The sequence below is a fragment of the Engystomops pustulosus genome, chromosome 5, assembly GCF_040894005.1.
Source record: "Engystomops pustulosus chromosome 5, aEngPut4.maternal, whole genome shotgun sequence".
NCBI lineage: Eukaryota > Metazoa > Chordata > Amphibia > Anura > Leptodactylidae > Engystomops > Engystomops pustulosus.
The window spans coordinates 151,530,144-151,543,175 of record NC_092415.1 but is presented as its reverse complement, the minus strand read 5'-3'; the positions used below and the strand labels follow the sequence as shown (position 1 = coordinate 151,543,175).

The 13,032-nt window shown below is 44.0% G+C and overlaps 2 protein-coding genes across 2 annotated transcripts; one reads left to right on the top strand and one right to left on the bottom strand.

Moving 5' to 3' along the window:
* The first annotated feature begins 8,520 nt into the window (after nucleotides 1–8,520).
* On the top strand, nucleotides 8,521–10,517 carry LOC140134141 (uncharacterized). The gene is made up of 3 exons (XM_072154778.1): nucleotides 8,521–9,039; nucleotides 9,675–9,828; nucleotides 9,965–10,517. Exons 1-3 carry the CDS (start codon nucleotides 8,682–8,684, stop codon nucleotides 10,515–10,517), a joined length of 1,065 nt encoding a protein of 354 aa, XP_072010879.1. The 5' UTR covers nucleotides 8,521–8,681.
* Nucleotides 10,518–11,311: 794 nt separating this feature from the next.
* Nucleotides 11,312–12,619, bottom strand: LOC140134140 (uncharacterized). The gene is made up of 2 exons (XM_072154777.1): nucleotides 12,294–12,619; nucleotides 11,312–12,212 (listed from the first exon to the last, which is right to left on the bottom strand). The coding sequence occupies exons 1-2, from the start codon at nucleotides 12,617–12,619 to the stop codon at nucleotides 11,312–11,314; spliced, it is 1,227 nt and encodes a 408-aa protein (XP_072010878.1).
* Between the last annotated feature and the right edge of the window lie 413 nt (nucleotides 12,620–13,032).

Genomic DNA, 13,032 nt, shown 5'->3' with positions numbered 1-13,032 from the left:
TAAAAACAACAATGGATCAATTCTGTGAATATAGTACAGTAATTTGAATATTAAAAATAGGAAGGAAAGAAAGCGAAGTGGCAAAAATAAGCATGTATCAAATGATATAGTGGCATTAGTCATATATCAGATAGTGAAAAGGAAACTCGGATGGCACGCATGGTAAGGCTAATAATGGTACATAATTTCTCTTCTCATATTGAGACCTTGTGGGAGACGAGTACCCAAAGAAAAAATCCAATAAGCCTCCCTGCTAGCCAAACGAGCTGCCATATTGCCACCTCTAACATTCACATGGACTTTTTCTATAGCAAAGGTAGTCAAGTATTGTACATCTCCATTATGACATGTAACAAAGTGTTGTGATGCACCTGAAAGATTGCGACCCGTAGGGTTGGAAATATCCCGTAAGTGTTCTAGGAACCGTATCTTGAATCTGCGGGAAGTGTGCCCAACATACATAAGGTTACAAATGGTACATTGGATAATATACACTACATTATCCGTATTACAGTTTAAAAATTTTTTGATGACAAATCGTTTCATGCCATCACTTGACATAAAGTCCTTCTTTTTATTGGCTACAAATTTACAAGTTTGGCACCGGGTTGCTCCACACTTAAAAAAGCCCTGAGTAGAAAGCCACGTAGATTTAGATTGTGTAGAGAAAAGGGAAGGAGAAAGCAAGTTCCCTAAACTCTGGCCTCGTCTGGAAACTATACGGCATCCATTGCCAAGGATGTTTTCCAATATAGGATCTGTTTTTAGGAGGGGGACATGGCGATTTACGATGTCAGAAATGGCTTTAAACTGTGGGCTGTACTGGAGGACCAGAGTGGGGATTTTGGGGTGGTTTTTGGAAGCTTTAGATTGTTGCGGATATAGTAAATCTTGTCTGTTTTTGTTGGAGGCTCTGTTATAAGCTTTCTCCAGTATCCAATTCGGGTAACCTCTACTTCTAAGCCTACCGCAGACCTTAGATGCTTCTTCGTAAAAATCAGAAATGTTGGAACAGTTCCGCCTAGTTCTTATTAATTCCCCTACGGGGATAGCCTGGATCGTGTGACGTGGGTGTTGAGATTGAGCATGCATGATCGTATTACCTGCCGTTGGCTTACGGTAAGTTCTGGCATTAATATTCTCACCAGTGGCACCATGAAGAGATAAGTCGAGGAACGAAATATCGTGTGGATCAGCAATAAAAGTGAATTTGAGATTGAACAAATTATTATTCAGGTAATCAATAAAGAGTGGTATGGCAGGCACATCCCCCCGCCAGACGATCAAAATATCGTCTATGTACCTGCCATACCACTCAATGTCGCTCAAAAAAGGGTTGTCGGGGGAGTAAATAGTAAGTTCCTCCCACCAAGACATGGTGAGGTTGGCCAGGGATGGGGAGAACTTGGCCCCCATACTTACTCCTTTTGTCTGTAAATAAAAAATATTGTCAAACATAAAAAAATTATGTGTAATGAGAAAGTGACATGTCATGATTACAAACTCTTTGAACTCAGGTAAATAGTTGGTATACTTATCGAGATGAAATTGGAGTGCTTTAAGTGCAATATCATGGGGGATGGATGTATAAAGTGATACAATGTCACAGCTCAACCATGAAAAATTACTCTCCCAACAGATTTTATCAAGGGACCGGAGGACATCCCGTGAGTCCTGGAGAAAGCCCGGAACACGCCTCACGAGGGGCTGCAAGATCCAGTCCAGCCAACTACACAGATTCTCGCTCAAAGAACCAATGCCCGAAACTATTGGACGCATAGGGGGTGGTATAATTCCCTTATGGGTCTTCGGGAGACCATGGATTAAAGGTATCACCGGGTCTTCAACGAAAATCTGATCAACTTGGTTCTGGGTAAGTACACCTAGGCTTAGTCCCTCTCCCAATAGTTTTTTTTAAAGCCAGATTAAAGCATGCTGTAGGGTTTTCATCCAGTTTCCTGTATGTATTGGAATCATTTAGCAATGCTAAAATTTGGTCACTATACATTGACTTATCCATTAGGACAACTGAACCCCCCTTATCCGACATTTTTATTATGACATCCTGCCATCCCATAATATCCTTAAGAGCCTGCTTCAGGGGAGGGGAAAGATTCGCAACCCTGCGCTTATCAAAGGGTACAGTGTCTTTTAACAATTTGAGGTCGCGCTCCATCCTCTCCTGGAACAGGTCCATGCAGTCTGCACGGGAATTAACAGGATAAAATCTCGGATTCCCCACCCTGAAATCACCAGTATGTTTGTCACAGTCATAAGTCACATCATTATCAGAAAGGGATATCAAATTGTGCAATGTCAATTGGTCCCTAAAATTAAGAGGTACAAATGGGTTCTCACTTACTTGATTGACCATAGAATCAGTGCTATCACCTTCATTCAAGTTATAAAAGTGACGTTTCACAGTTAAGTCTCTCACAAACTTGTTGATGTCACATATTGTAGAGTAGACATCAAAATCCCTGTCAGGGACAAAATTGAGTCCTAGTGATAGAATCTCGACCTGGTCGGGGGAGAGGGTATGACTGGACAAATTGACTATATCCAGACTGTCTATTTGGGTTTCTTGCTTCTCAGTGTCCAAGAAGGGATGCCATTTGTTTCGGTGTTTACGCCCCCCTCTGCGTTTTTTGAGGGCCTCCGATTCCTCTTTTTCTTGTAATAGGGTGCAGGTCGCGAGATGTTGCTACTTTGCTCCGATTCAGACTCTTGGGTTAGATATTCCGAGGATTCTTGGTCAGATGATAAAAATCCCACTTTTTGCGTTTTGTCTTGGGGTTGTCGTCTATTGGTTTTTTTAAGGATAGAACGAGGAGTATACGGTGGCTTCTCCCAACGTCCCCATTCATATACCTGTTGATTTTCGTAGTCAAATTCGTCCCTTTGGAACTTTGTTCTTTTAGTTGCAGCAATTTTTTCTTCCATGCCGTTTATATGTTGGGTCAGCTTCTGAATTTGTGCATCAAACCCCTGTTCGGTAAGGTTCTGCTTGAGACTGGTTTTAACTTTCTCAATATCGGCCTGTAGCTCTTTCAATTTAGCTTCTTCATTATCAATGATAAGTTTCATCAGTTTCAACGAACATTCTGATAAAATGTCATTCCAGTTCGTAGTGAATTCGTCTGAATAAATGATTGAAGGAATCTTCTTGAGTCGAAGGCCTCTAGGGATAAATTTTCTGTCAACATAGGCTTTGAGGGTGGTTTGATCCCACCAAACTCTGGTTTCATGTTCCATTAATTTCTCCAGTACTTTATAATTGTCATCAGGTCCACTCTGTGGGTCGCGTATAGCGCTCTGACTTGAAAACACCTCTGCCGCACGTTCGGCTCTATTCATATTCATGATGTGTATATAAAGGTCCAATGTCCTTCCATAAAGATTTAAAAATTAAAAACAACGCCGTCTACCAGTCAGCGTGGATAAGAGGAGGTGTGCACGGCTGCAGAAACATCAATGTATAGAAGAAAAAGAGTTGCCAGCTCACCTCCCCGTCAGTATCGAGTCCGGCACGGGCCCCCCCTGCTGCTGGGGTACATCAAATAGCGAAAAAAAGGGAAATGCGGTCCAGCCAGGCTCCAGATACAAATCGATTCTTTATTCAGTGCAGAGTAAAATATGACAATCCACTCCTGGTAGGCGTATAGCCTACGCGTTTCGGACGCTTATCACGTATCTGGAGCCTGGCTGGACCGCATTTCCCTTTTTTTCGCTATTTGATGTACCCCAGCAGCAGGGGGGGCCCGTGCCGGACTCGATACTGACGGGGAGGTGAGCTGGCAACTCTTTTTCTTCTATACATTGATGTTTCTGCAGCCGTGCACACCTCCTCTTATCCACGCTGACTGGTAGACGGCGTTGTTTTTAATTTTTAAATCTTTATGGAAGGACATTGGACCTTTATATACACATCATGAATATGAATAGAGCCGAACGTGCGGCAGAGGTGTTTTCAAGTCAGAGCGCTATACGCGACCCACAGAGTGGACCTGATGACAATTATAAAGTACTGGAGAAATTAATGGAACATGAAACCAGAGTTTGGTGGGATCAAACCACCCTCAAAGCCTATGTTGACAGAAAATTTATCCCTAGAGGCCTTCGACTCAAGAAGATTCCTTCAATCATTTATTCAGACGAATTCACTACGAACTGGAATGACATTTTATCAGAATGTTCGTTGAAACTGATGAAACTTATCATTGATAATGAAGAAGCTAAATTGAAAGAGCTACAGGCCGATATTGAGAAAGTTAAAACCAGTCTCAAGCAGAACCTTACCGAACAGGGGTTTGATGCACAAATTCAGAAGCTGACCCAACATATAAACGGCATGGAAGAAAAAATTGCTGCAACTAAAAGAACAAAGTTCCAAAGGGACGAATTTGACTACGAAAATCAACAGGTATATGAATGGGGACGTTGGGAGAGGCCACCGTATACTCCTCGTTCTATCCTTAAAAAATCCAATAGACGACAACCCCAAGACAAAACGCAAAAAGTGGGATTTTTATCATCTGACCAAGAATCCTCGGAATATCTAACCCAAGAGTCTGAATCGGAGCAAAGTAGCAACATCTCGCGACCTGCACCCTATTACAAGAAAAAGAGGAATCGGAGGCCCTCAAAAAACGCAGAGGGGGGCGTAAACACCGAAACAAATGGCATCCCTTCTTGGACACTGAGAAGCAAGAAACCCAAATAGACAGTCTGGATATAGTCAATTTGTCCAGTCATACCCTCTCCCCCGACCAGGTCGAGATTCTATCACTAGGACTCAATTTTGTCCCTGACAGGGATTTTGATGTCTACTCTACAATATGTGACATCAACAAGTTTGTGAGAGACTTAACTGTGAAACGTCACTTTTATAACTTGAATGAAGGTGATAGCACTGATTCTATGGTCAATCAAGTAAGTGAGAACCCATTTGTACCTCTTAATTTTAGGGACCAATTGACATTGCACAATTTGATATCCCTTTCTGATAATGATGTGACTTATGACTGTGACAAACATACTGGTGATTTCAGGGTGGGGAATCCGAGATTTTATCCTGTTAATTCCCGTGCAGACTGCATGGACCTGTTCCAGGAGAGGATGGAGCGCGACCTCAAATTGTTAAAAGACACTGTACCCTTTGATAAGCGCAGGGTTGCGAATCTTTCCCCTCCCCTGAAGCAGGCTCTTAAGGATATTATGGGATGGCAGGATGTCATAATAAAAATGTCGGATAAGGGGGGTTCAGTTGTCCTAATGGATAAGTCAATGTATAGTGACCAAATTTTAGCATTGCTAAATGATTCCAATACATACAGGAAACTGGATGAAAACCCTACAGCATGCTTTAATCTGGCTTTAAAAAAAACTATTGGGAGAGGGACTAAGCCTAGGTGTACTTACCCAGAACCAAGTTGATCAGATTTTCGTTGAAGACCCGGTGATACCTTTAATCCATGGTCTCCCGAAGACCCATAAGGGAATTATACCACCCCCTATGCGTCCAATAGTTTCGGGCATTGGTTCTTTGAGCGAGAATCTGTGTAGTTGGCTGGACTGGATCTTGCAGCCCCTCGTGAGGCGTGTTCCGGGCTTTCTCCAGGACTCACGGGATGTCCTCCGGTCCCTTGATAAAATCTGTTGGGAGAGTAATTTTTCATGGTTGAGCTGTGACATTGTATCACTTTATACATCCATCCCCCATGATATTGCACTTAAAGCACTCCAATTTCATCTCGATAAGTATACCAACTATTTACCTGAGTTCAAAGAGTTTGTAATCATGACATGTCACTTTCTCATTACACATAATTTTTTTATGTTTGACAATATTTTTTATTTACAGACAAAAGGAGTAAGTATGGGGGCCAAGTTCTCCCCATCCCTGGCCAACCTCACCATGTCTTGGTGGGAGGAACTTACTATTTACTCCCCCGACAACCCTTTTTTGAGCGACATTGAGTGGTATGGCAGGTACATAGACGATATTTTGATCGTCTGGCGGGGGGATGTGCCTGCCATACCACTCTTTATTGATTACCTGAATAATAATTTGTTCAATCTCAAATTCACTTTTATTGCTGATCCACACGATATTTCGTTCCTCGACTTATCTCTTCATGGTGCCACTGGTGAGAATATTAATGCCAGAACTTACCGTAAGCCAACGGCAGGTAATACGATCATGCATGCTCAATCTCAACACCCACGTCACACGATCCAGGCTATCCCCGTAGGGGAATTAATAAGAACTAGGCGGAACTGTTCCAACATTTCTGATTTTTACGAAGAAGCATCTAAGGTCTGCGGTAGGCTTAGAAGTAGAGGTTACCCGAATTGGATACTGGAGAAAGCTTATAACAGAGCCTCCAACAAAAACAGACAAGATTTACTATATCCGCAACAATCTAAAGCTTCCAAAAACCACCCCAAAATCCCCACTCTGGTCCTCCAGTACAGCCCACAGTTTAAAGCCATTTCTGACATCGTAAATCGCCATGTCCCCCTCCTAAAAACAGATCCTATATTGGAAAACATCCTTGGCAATGGATGCCGTATAGTTTCCAGACGAGGCCAGAGTTTAGGGAACTTGCTTTCTCCTTCCCTTTTCTCTACACAATCTAAATCTACGTGGCTTTCTACTCAGGGCTTTTTTAAGTGTGGAGCAACCCGGTGCCAAACTTGTAAATTTGTAGCCAATAAAAAGAAGGACTTTATGTCAAGTGATGGCATGAAACGATTTGTCATCAAAAATTTTTTAAACTGTAATACGGATAATGTAGTGTATATTATCCAATGTACCATTTGTAACCTTATGTATGTTGGGCACACTTCCCGCAGATTCAAGATACGGTTCCTAGAACACTTACGGGATATTTCCAACCCTACGGGTCGCAATCTTTCAGGTGCATCACAACACTTTGTTACATGTCATAATGGAGATGTACAATACTTGACTACCTTTGCTATAGAAAAAGTCCATGTGAATGTTAGAGGTGGCAATATGGCAGCTCGTTTGGCTAGCAGGGAGGCTTATTGGATTTTTTCTTTGGGTACTCGTCTCCCACAAGGTCTCAATATGAGAAGAGAAATTATGTACCATTATTAGCCTTACCATGCGTGCCATCCGAGTTTCCTTTTCACTATCTGATATATGACTAATGCCACTATATCATTTGATACATGCTTATTTTTGCCACTTCGCTTTCTTTCCTTCCTATTTTTAATATTCAAATTACTGTACTATATTCACAGAATTGATCCATTGTTGTTTTTAATGTATTATAGCGCATTTTTTGGTCTAATATCTCTTTCCTTGGATTTAGACAAAGTTGCACCTACCGTGTCGTTGGGGAGAGCCTTGTTCGGTGGCGCCGCGAGGATCCTCGCCGATGCCCGGATCTGTCGTTTCTGTGGTTCCCGTCGGGGGTCCCCGCTGCGGTGCCGTCGGGACTCTTCTTCACCCCTGGTTTTCTCTTCGTTGACGAATTTCCATTACCCTGTCTATATCCCTCCTCCTGTTGTCGGGTTACCAAGCAACGGGCAATGAATCACATTATACACCCATGTGACCCAGATGGATCACGTGACCAACCACGTGATCCAAGTCACGTGACGTAATACGATCTTGCACGGACTATTGTATATATATTGCTTGGGTCTCGTATTATTGGTCTGATCAATGTGCTGTTTACAGGAATCATACTTATTTTTGTCAATGATGAATGTTGCTATTTTTCACATACAGAAATTGTAATAGTTCAGAGGTTTTAATGGACCGGAGATGGGCGGAAACGGAAATGTTCATGAGGGCGTGAGAGGGGAGGTGCCCTTGTTTGTACCAAGCTATATAAGTCTTACTGTGTTAGTACCCTATAGCCATGATTAAGGACGTGATAAGCGTCCGAAACGCGTAGGCTATACGCCTACCAGGAGTGGATTGTCATATTTTACTCTGCACTGAATAAAGAATCGATTTGTATCTGGAGCCTGGCTGGACCGCATTTCCCTTTTTTTCGCTATTTGATGTACCCCAGCAGCAGGGGGGGCCCGTGCCGGACTCGATACTGACGGGGAGGTGAGCTGGCAACTCTTTTTCTTCTATACATTGAGGTTTATTAAAAAACAGGAAATGATCAATGATATCTTTGTTAGAATGAGGATTAAATAAAGTTATTTTCAATCACTCTAGAATAGCTTTCAATAAAAGGGTGTCTTTTGCTTCTGAGACATATTTAGTGGTGTGTCTCAATTGTTCATAATTTCACATAGCTTTTTAAAACATTGAAAAAACACTCATAGTGAGGTACCATCCAGAAACACTTGTGTAATACAACTGAAAGCCACCACATATAGAAAGGGCCCGCACACACACCCCCTTCATATAGCCCTTAATGGTGTATGATGTACATAGTCGTACAGCAGAAAGGAACTGGTTAAAAATGAGAGGAGTGACATACATAAAGGACAAACAAAGCATCCCAAAACAGGTCACAGTAAGGCTGCATTCACACGACCGTTGAAAAACGGCCGTATATACGGGCGTATATTCGTCCAGAATACGCTACCATTCATTCCTATGGGAGATACGGTGATACAAAGAATTGCCCTATTTGTCACCGTACCGTACCGTACCGTATGTGAGCCGTATAAAAAGATAGAGCATGTCCTATTTTTTCACGTTCTTGCGGCCGTATGCCCCATTGAAGTCTATGGGAACGTATAAAATACGGGTGACATACGTTGTGGCCACCGTATGCTGCCGTATATACGTTCTGTATCTAGGAATACCAGGAACTAGGGGAGGGGAGGGGAGGACTTTCCTGGGAGTCAGAAGCAACATGGCTTATGTGCAGATGGAGAGGCTCCTGGCTCTGGTGCAAGCGCACCCTATCCTATGGGATAAGCGTTTGGAAGACTTCCACAACCGTGCCCTCAAGCACAAAAAGTGGGAGGAGATAACTGCAATACTGTTGCCGGACGAATGGGCTAGTAGCAGTACCCGGGAACGTGCATCTCTTGGTAAGCTAATTACCCTGCCCTGCAGCCATGTGCATGCCCCACCCCTGCGGATCCCTGCAGCCATGCGCCCTGTGTCACCCCTGCAGCCATGTGGCCTGTATCAGCCCTGCAGCCATGTGCCCTGTATCACCCCTGCAGCCATGTGCCCTGTATCACCCCTGCAGCCATGTGGCCTGTATCAGCCCTGCAGCCATGTGCCCTGTATCACCCCTGCAGCCATGTGCCCTGTATCACCCCTGCAGCCATGTGCCCTGTATCACCCCTGCAGCCATGTGCCCTGTATCACCCCTGCAGCCATGTGTCCTGTATCACCCCTGCAGCCATGTGCCCTGTGTCACCCCTGCAGCCATGTGCCCTGTATCACCCCTGCAGCCATGTGCCCTGTATCACCCCTGCAGCCATGTGCCCTGTGTCACCCCTGCAGCCATGTGCCCTGTATCACCCCTGCAGCCATGTGCCCTGTATCACCCCTGCAGCCATGTGTCCTGTATCACCCCTGCAGCCATGTGCCCTGTGTCACCCCTGCAGCCATGTGCCCTGTATCACCCCTGCAGCCATGTGGCCTGTACCTTCTTAATACTTTTCTGTAATATTGCTTGAAACCGCAAATTAATTAAATTTTTTTTTTTTTATAGTAAAAAAGGTCTCCACACGATGGGTCTCAGCAAGAGACCAATATAAGAGGGAAAAGTCGGAGAAAGGGCGAAGTGGCAGTGGAAAACTGCACAAGAAACCGTACCTTTACACAAGTTTCATGCGGTTTTTGGATCCGGTGATGGACGTTGGAGAGTAAGTTATCAAAACATATTTTTACTTTAAAGCATTATTAATAAAAGAATTGTAAGTTCTTGTGTCCTCAGAATTGTCGTTGCATCAATGCACTATAGAATATGTGCACAAATTTTATTTATTTATTTTTCTCTAGAACTGCGGATAATTTAGAGGAATCTGCCTCTATGCAGACTGGGGAAGATGTGTTGGAGGAGTCCTTTGAGGAGCAGGCAGAGGATCTATCCACACCTCAACCTCCATCTACACCACCACCACCACCACCGCCGATGCGTTCGCGTAGAAGGAGGCAGCTGGGAGTGTCAAGTCTCAGTATTGCTGCTGAGAGGGAGGTCTTGGATCAGTTGAGGAGGAGGCGCGATGAATCGGCGGAGGACATCTGCATGCGCTCCATGGTGCAAGACCTGCAAGGAGTTCATGAGGATGACAGAATGAACTGCAGGGTAGCCATGATGGCTGTCCTGCAGATTTTTCAAAAGGGCACACCGAAGGACAAGTCCGAGGTGGCTCTTTTTTTGGAAAGACGGCGGCAGCATGTGGGTGGACTGCTACCTCCAAGCCCACCTCCATCCACCAGATACCCTGCCATGGCCCCTGTGTTCCATGGGCCCTACGAAGGCTCTTCAGCCATGGCTTCTCATGGCCAAGCAACATCTGGTCCATACACAAGAGAGCTGTATGAACTCTAAATACAGCATTTTGTATTGTATATATTGTTAATATTTGTTTATAAATTCGTTAAAAAAAAATTTCTTCTTTCATTATTCTTTACTCCATCCACTAACATCCTGTATATGCATGCAAAAGAGACAGATGGGTGCATGGATCAAACAGCAAAGTAGCCTTGCACTCCTCTGTCTCTTCTTCTTACAGACGTACTTTTAAATCACCATCAAATCAAGCATGGATAAACCAGGTACACTTGCTCATAGATACGAGCACCTTGAATGTGGTAATCTTATATTTGTTATAATACCTCCATCTCACTCACACCTCCTTTACTTACCCCTTTGTTAAAATTTGCAAATGTGCTTGAGGAACTCCAAGCTCCATTAACGACTATGATACCTGGAGCTCCACATGTACATTTGAATTATATCCTAAATATTAGGAACAAAGAAGCTAAAAGAAGAGCAGATACGGCCACATTTTTTAAACAATTTTTGAAGATTATTACATCCAAATTCAAATGCACACATAACCATCCATCCACATTGCTAATGTCTTAGAAAAAAAAACACATGACAAGGTATTGTGTATATAATTTTATTAAAAAAAAAAAAGATTGGATGAGGTCTTAGTTTACTCCTTTGACTCATTTTCCAATGTCAGCCAAAAAGCAACTATTCGAATATGGGTCAAAGAAGTAGTAAGCTCACAACCCACGTCAAGGGGCCCCATCACTTGCGAGTCCCTACACTAAACTACCAAAACAAAAAAGGTTCAAAATAAAAAAAAACCACTAATCTAAAAGTCCAGAGCCTCAACGTCCACTAATAGCATCCATCTGCCAGGGAACGACACCCTCCGCAGAAACAAAGTAGGAGGCAAACTGCTCACGAACAAACAGTCCAGCCACTCCGGGTCGTCCTTGGAGAGTGTTGTCCAGGGGGATAGATGCTGTTGGATGTTGTCCCTCCACGTCACCATCTGAAGCACCATCGTGGATCCGAACGAAGTTGTGAAGAATAACGCAGGCTTGCACTACCTTCTTAACGTTGTCCGGGTCCATCTGAATAGAGCTATGTAGAACCCGCCACTTGCTGCAAAGAATCCCGAAGGCACACTCCACATACCGTCTTGCTCGGGTGAGCCGATAGTTGAAAATGCGCCTCCGTTCATCCAAACCACGCCGCGGGAATGGCCGCAGCACATGACGGGAAAGTCCAAAGCCTTCATCAGCAACGATAACAAATGGTGCAGGAGGTCCAGTAGATCCAGGTAGACATCTCGGCTCGGGCAGGGTCAGCTGGTTGGAGCGAAGTCGTTCACCCATTCTGGAAGCCCTGAAGACCGCTGCATCCGCAGAGCTTCCATAGGCCCCAATATCAACAATTATAAACTTGTAGTCACTGTCAGCCAAAGCCAACAAAACCACAGAAAAATATTGTTTATAATTGAAGAATTGGGACCCTGAGTGAGCTGGCTTCTTCACACGTATGTGTTTCCCATCCAGCGCCCCGATGCAATTTGGAAACTGTGCTGAGTCCAGGAAACCATCAGAAATCCGGATCCAGTCTTCAGCAGTTGGCACAGGCATGACCGCAGGTCTTAGTCGCTTCCATATCACTTCGCAGGTCAATCTCACGATCATTGAAATGGTGGAAACGCCCAGCAGGAACTCATAATGCAGCGAAGCAAACGAGTTCCCAGTGGCAAGAAACCTAAAAAAAAAAAATACATTTAATATTTAAACAGACTGTCCAACTTGAAATAATGAAATGTATATACTTGAGAAAACTTACCGCAGTGTCACGATGAGCCGTTCCTCTGGTGTCACAGACCGCCTCATGTTGGTATCCTGAAACCGGAGCCCCGATCGCAGGTCCGCCAAAAGACGATCAAATGAAGTCACAGTCATCCGAACGTAGTTGTGAAACTTGTCCGGATGCTGGCGCAGGTCAGCGTACAAGTTCATGAAGTGACCCCTCCTAGGCCGCTCGGCAACAATGGGATGAACCCAAAATCGCCTAGTCGAGCGCCGCTCCTCCTCACGCATTGCAGAACACCTTCGGAGAAAGCGCAGAACAACCCAGTCCAGGAGCAGATCGTCTGTGGGATTGTACGCCATCGCAAAAGATAAGAAGTGCCAGAAACCAGAACCAGAAGCAGCAATGGAGACTAAACCTTGCTCTCACAAAAGTCAAAATGGAGTCTGGGCCGGTCAGGTGACCAAATTTGGGGCTGGGCAAGCTTTTGTCATCATTTCTCATTATTTGCTGGCCCACCGTATTTTGTACGGACACGGTACGGATACGGTGCAATACGTGCGCATACGGGTAAAAACGGCACGTATATACGGCACAATACGCCAGAAATATACAGAACGTGAAAATTTAAAAGATCGTGTGAATGCAGCCTAAGGCTGCATTCACACGACCGTATGAAAATGGCTGTATGCTACCCGTACCGTACCATTTTTTTTATGGGTTATATATGGTCACATTCATTTCAATGGACAATACACCCATCCATTTATATTGC

Excerpts from the sequence above, each read along its gene's own strand:
- LOC140134141 (XM_072154778.1), top strand. The coding sequence starts at position 8,682 with ATGTCCTATTTTTTCACGTTCTTGCGGCCGTATGCCCCATTGAAGTCT. Across the intron at positions 9,040-9,674 it reads CCGGGAACGTGCATCTCTTG|TAAAAAAGGTCTCCACACGA; the intron begins GTAAGCTAATTA and ends TTTTTTTTATAG. Across the intron at positions 9,829-9,964 it reads CCGGTGATGGACGTTGGAGA|AACTGCGGATAATTTAGAGG; the intron begins GTAAGTTATCAA and ends ATTTTTCTCTAG.
- LOC140134140 (XM_072154777.1), bottom strand. The coding sequence starts at position 12,619 with ATGGCGTACAATCCCACAGACGATCTGCTCCTGGACTGGGTTGTTCTG. Across the intron at positions 12,213-12,293 it reads CGGCTCATCGTGACACTGCG|GTTTCTTGCCACTGGGAACT; the intron begins GTAAGTTTTCTC and ends TTTTTTTTTTAG.